Source organism: Rousettus aegyptiacus, unplaced genomic scaffold, assembly GCF_014176215.1.
Source record: "Rousettus aegyptiacus isolate mRouAeg1 unplaced genomic scaffold, mRouAeg1.p scaffold_m13_p_5, whole genome shotgun sequence".
Taxonomy (NCBI): domain Eukaryota; kingdom Metazoa; phylum Chordata; class Mammalia; order Chiroptera; family Pteropodidae; genus Rousettus; species Rousettus aegyptiacus.
Window position 1 is genome coordinate 72,778,768 of NW_023416308.1, and position 5,769 is coordinate 72,784,536.

General features: G+C 55.3%; 1 protein-coding gene across 3 annotated transcripts in view; it reads left to right on the forward strand.

Moving 5' to 3' along the window:
• The window catches only part of GAB2 (GRB2 associated binding protein 2), a 159,423-nt gene extending 154,532 nt beyond the window's left edge, over nucleotides 1–4,891 (forward strand). For all 3 annotated transcript variants that reach the window (XM_016161462.2, XM_036220948.1, XM_036220947.1), the window contains one exon: nucleotides 585–4,891. In XM_016161462.2, the coding sequence (XP_016016948.1) occupies nucleotides 585–728 (144 nt within the window). In that variant the 3' untranslated portion in view covers nucleotides 729–4,891. The remainder of the gene's footprint in view (nucleotides 1–584) is intronic.
• Nucleotides 4,892–5,769: the final 878 nt, after the last annotated feature.

Here is a 5,769-nt window from a genome sequence, read left to right on the forward strand (position 1 = left end):
TCCCAAGCTCTTCTTCGAGAACTCACTGCCTGGGTGGGTCCCAGAGCCCTGCTGTTGATGTAGTGGGCCTCTGAGGGGACTTCCAGGCCTAGGAATGCTCTCCACAGGAAGTACCCTCCCTTAGCTGACCTGTCCAGACAGCAAGGCAGGGCACCCTGCCTCAACACCAGTCCCCATCGCAGCGTGCCTGTGAGTGCTCACCAAAGAACACACACAAAGCCCTATGGCTGCTGCTTGCCGGCACCCAGCAAACTCCTTCCCCCAGATGAGTGGCCACACAGGCAGAAAAGTAGGCTTGGACCCATCCACCAGGCCAAGGGCAGGCCTGGGTCCTCCTGGGAGCTGGGAGATCAGGAGGACTAGAGGGGCTGTCGTATCATGCAGGAAGGATGACACAGTTTGGAGTTCAGGCTCTAAATGCCACTTTCAGAAAATGAAGACGGGCTCCTAAGGGGCCAGTCAAGGCAGCAGACAGAGGCCCACCTCCTCTTCCCTTGAGACAGTCACTCAGAAAGGGCCCACCCACTTGTCCCCCACCTCATGACAACTCACAGCCACATCTACTTCCTCACTCTGCCCCTCAGCCATCCACGTCATCTGTCACCTCTGACGAGAAGGTGGACTACGTTCAAGTGGACAAGGAGAAGACCCAGGCCCTGCAGAGCACCATGCAGGAGTGGACAGACGTGCGGCAGTCCTCGGAGCCTTCCAAAGGCGCCAAGCTGTGACGTGGGGACCCGCCAAGCCTAGAGAGGGGCCCAGAGGCACCAAAGCTGGTTCCTCCCTGTCTCTCCTTTCTCCTCTCCCATTGCCCCCTCCTGCCCATCCCTCTCCACTCTGCCACTCTGGCCTTCAAAGCACTTGACATCAGGGACCCTGAACCCTTCCCCTGGGAGGTAAGGACCTGATTGAGGCACTTCCTCTGCCCACTTGGGGCCCACCTTCGGTTTTTATCAGTAATGGCCATGCCTCTATCCACCTTAGTTAGAGCTATTGCCAAAAAGTATCCTTCAGCCTCTTCCTGCCCTTTAGACCAGAATATCTACCAGACGTGCAGAGGTTGAGGTTGGGGCTCTGAGCCAGATTCCACAACTCATGTTCCATCACAGCCCTCAGCCCCCTCCCCTGGACTACCTCCTCCTGGGAGAAGCCCGTCATCTCACTGACCAGGGAGACGAGGACCAGCAGACCAAAGCAGACATGGACGTCCGTTCTGTCTGTCTCAGCAGGGGAGAGGCAAGGCCACCAAAAGATGGAAGAGTCGAGAAGGAAGGTTAGAGGTGGTCTTCAGAGACAAAGGAATTAGATCCCCAGATGCAGAAGGGCAGTTGATACCTGCAGTGGCCCCCACTTTCAGCCGAGTGGCAGTGCAGCTGTTGTGAGGTGAGAGAGACAGAAGGACGAGGACAAAAGGAAGGGAAAACCGAGGATGAGCAAACACGGAGCAGGGCTCGGAGCCCAGGAGCTGGGGAGACGAGGCCTGAGGGCTCGGGCCCGGGACTGTGGAGCCACAGGCCCATCTGGTGCCCTGAGACGGGGATTATGCAAGACTCCCCCCCCCCAACCCCCCGGTCCCCACCACCCGAGGGCGCCGCACCAGAGAAGGCCAGGACCGTGCTGCGACGTGCAGTGCGTGCTGTGGGGGTGCGAGCATGGAAAGGGAGGCTGGCGGAGCTGTGCAGAGTGTGGGGTGTGAGACAGAGGGAGCATGGGGGGCACTGGAGGTCACGCCAAGACTTAAGGGCAACCCTGGGACGGGAATGGGCTAGGCAGAGGCACAGGGCAGTGCACGGGACACTGCATGGGGGACGGTGGAGCAAGTTTCTGCGAGATGGGCAGTGCAGCAGGGGGAGGCGCAGGTACTGACGGGATGAGAGGCGGGCGTGAAGGCCGTGGAGCGGAGGACAGCATAGCAAGTGGGGAGGTGCCCCCAAAGGGCCTGGCGGAGTGCCCCAGGCAGTGCCCTGGGGATGCAGGGGGAAGAGAAAGTGACGCGTGGGGTCGGGGGAGCAGTACGCGTGGTGGCGTAACACAAGGGCAGCCCCCCGGACTGAGAGATGCCACGTGAAGCAGTGCGAGGGCCAGAGCAGGGCAGACGGAGCTTGGAGGGTGACGTGGGAACGGCTGACGGCGTGTGGAGCTTGGGGGATGACGTGTGGGAACGGCTGACGGCGTGTGGAGCTTGGGGGATGACGTGGGAACGGCTGACGGCGTGTGGAGCTTGGGGGGTGACGTGGGAACGGCTGACGGCGTGTGCGGTGTGGCTAGGGTTTGTGCCAGGTCCCTGAGCAGGTACAAGCGTGGCCTGGTGCCAGGCTCAGAGTGTTTTCTCAATTCGTCTCACCTTCTGTTGCTCCCCCACATCCCAGGTGCCATGTTGGACTCAAAACCTGGCTACAGGAACAGGAGAGGCCAGGCCTCTCCTCCCAGGGTTTGAAAGGCCACCAGATCAGCACCAACCTCCACACATCCCTGCCAGGGACAAGAGGTAGGGCTTCACCCCAGGCTCTCTCTCCTGAGCCTGGGGAGGGGGGATTTGAATCTTTTATGATGAAAGTTCTTGGCCAAATGTTCTGGAGTTTCAGAGGCAACTGGGGAGACCAGATGTTTCATCCTACCCTGAGGCGTGAGTAAACCTTCCTCTTAAAAAAGAAAAAGACTCTCCACTGTGATTAGAGGAGATGGCTCCCGCTCACCTCTCAGCTTCCCTCGCCAGCCCTCCGGCCTGACCGTTCCCTAAGAAGTCCCATCCTGGGAGAAATCATTTCCTCAGCGGTAGCCCCTCCCTCTTCATTTGAGTTCAGATCAACTCAACCAGCATTTATTAATGGCTGCCGTGACCAGGCTCTGGGCTAGGCACTGAGGACACAGGAATTAATCAGAAAGTCACAATCAGTGAGAAAAAAGATAAGGACGTGAGGTCTTGGTGACTTAACATGCCGATGTCCCCATTCCTCAGACAGAAGCACCGCCATTCTGAAGCGACTGGAGCGTGGACAGAGGAAGTGAGGCTACTCCTCTGGGAGGCTGGTGCCAGGGGCAGGAGTGGGAAGTGGGTGGAGACCAGAGAAGGTGGTCACTAGGAAAGGAGGTGCCTGGAACGTGCCAGATTTTTACAGGGAAGGAGAGCAGTGCTGGGCCCAGTGGAGGAAGCAGCTTTGCGCTTTGGGAACAGAAGACCTTTGGGAGCGTGCGGCCATGCCGCGGTCTTCCTGCAGATGGAGTGGTGCTGGTGGCAGGCGCCTGCAGCGGGCGGTTTGCTGGTTCACTCTGCCCAGCCCTGAATGTGTCCTTTTAAGACCCTCTACGAAGGGTCCCATGTGGCAGAGCTTTTACTGGTACCATCCCTGTGCCCCCAGCAGGCTACAGGTAGGCCCTGGTATTGACACCCTCAGTTCCCAGCCCCAACAACCCCCCATGAACTCCTGGGCTGCCTAATAATGTCAGCATTTTCTGAACGTGCCATGACGTGAATGAAACTGGTCGGAGTCCCAGAGACTAAGATGTTCAAATCTAATCTGCAAGGAGACCTCCCTTCAGTTCTTGATTCTTGTAACTCCCAAACTCTCAGGGCAGAGGGGCAAGGGTAGAGATGGAAGGAAGTAGAAGAGCAGAGGAACTCACAAACCCCAAAGTGCCAGGCGTTTACTACACACCTGTCAGCTCAGTTTGAAAAACTGATCCTTTGGCCTATCAGCAGGTCAAAGTCCGCCTCTCCTGGTGGCCTGGCAAGAACGGGGATGCTTTCTCGGTCAGCAAAGCTCTCACAGGGCTCATCCCACCTGGGCTCCCCACAGAAGGAGCCGTCCTCACCCAGTTCCAGCTCCATCTCTGTAGAGTTAACAGAAGTAGAGCAGGGATAATGAGATAAGAGGGAGTGAGTGCTACAGGAGATGTGTCTCTTTTGGACCTTGATTTGCCAGTCTGTGAAATGGGTGGTTATATTAGGTGGTCTCTGGGGCCCCTGATGTGAATGATCCTCAGCTGTTTTGAGAGAGAACTCCCTGCTCTGTGACTTCTCTCTCAAGGGCCTGGATCACCAGGGATGGGCAGCACCCAGAGCATTAGCCAGCTAACCCAGTCCCCTCCCTAGGTTGATTTTGGTAACGTTTATATTTGAACCCATTCAAATATACCCCATTCCTAGGACAGAAGCACAACCATTCTTAAGTGATTTGAGCACAGGCTCAACTCCAATCTGCCCTTGGCCCCTTTACCTGCCACAGGGCTAAGGCCTCAGCCCCAGGCCCTGGCTGACCAAGCCTCCCCCAACCCACACCCTTGACAGGCTCTGGAAGCGGAGGGCCAGATGGATGGGAGGGAATTTGGCATGTCCTTCTTCTCTCTGGGCTTTTATCTGCAAAATGGGGAGGAAGTGAGGCTGATCACATGAGCTCTAAAGCCCTTCTTAAAGGCAAGGCCATCATTCTGGGACTCCCCAAGCTCTCTGGGACCAGGTGGGCTACCTGCTGAGGGCGTCCCACTAGAGATTCAGGCTGTCATGTGATATTTGGTGGTATATGTTCTTGTGTGTTTGTTGTTTACCTGTGTCTTGAAATTTAGAATCATTTCACACAGAATTATTGCTATTTGTTGGGGGGAGAAAATGGGCTAGGAGTAGCCCATTCTTAGGTTCTTGCCCTGTTACCATTTAAAATTGACATTTAATTTTTCAAATCACTGTTGGTGCCTAATCACTTAAGTTATTAATTTATTCTGTTTTCTTTTAAAAACAAATTTGTAACATGTATTTATCCTGTGAGTAGGGAGGGGCGGGAACGTGTTCTGTTTTTGCTGTGGTGACACATGGTACAGGCCTGGCACTTGCAGGTCTCTTTTTACTGTGGTGTTGGAACAGGACAACAATAAAGTCCATTAGAAGCAACCAGAACAGGCTGCTGAGTCTGCCTCGTCCGAGGGCCTGGGGGTGCCCGTGTGTTGGCTTAAATACATTCTTGATGAGGAAATTTTCTCTCATGGACCCAGGAAGGCTCTGGGCCAGTCTTGCTCCACTTTCATTTTAATAGGAAATAACTAGGTGCTTTTCTTGGCTGGAAACAAGAATGAACCCCCCACCCCCACCCCTTACCTCAGAATCTGCAGTCCTTATGTGCAAACTGTAGTAACACCTGCCAATTCAGCTTTCTTAGAAGGCAGCCTGGACTGGGACTCGGTCTCTAACAGACTATGGGCCCACTTTTGCTGGTCCCTAAGGTCTGACATTTAAGAGTCTATGACATTTGGGCCAAATTTTAACTCCTCTACCTATATAGTGCAGGCAGCCTGTGAAGCCCAGCCCTGGAGGAAGACCCTGCTTCCCAGCCTTCCTCCTGGCCTGTGCCCAAGTGCAGGAGAGGCTGCCCACCCCTAGATTCTCAGAGGGAGGAATGTGGTATCAGCAGTAGCTATTTCTGGGCAATCTGGAGTTCTTGGGATCTGAAAACCTCTCAGATGTTGGGCTCCAGCCCCACCTGATAGGTGAGTCCCCTGACAGCATCCTAGTAGGCAGCCCCCAGCCTGTATACCCACCCCTCCAGAGGCAAAGGGCTCCCCTGCTTCTCAGAATAATGACAGCATGCTTCCTTCCCTCTGCCAGCACCCGCCTCTGGGTCATGTCTCCACCTAGAGTCCTAGGTCCTCACCTTAATTTACAGAGCACTTCAGTGTAGGGTGCTTCCACCTTACCTGATGTACCCTCCTGACTGCCTAGGCACACCAAGAAACCAAGCGTACAGCAGACATCACAGCCACTAAAGTGAGAAGAACATC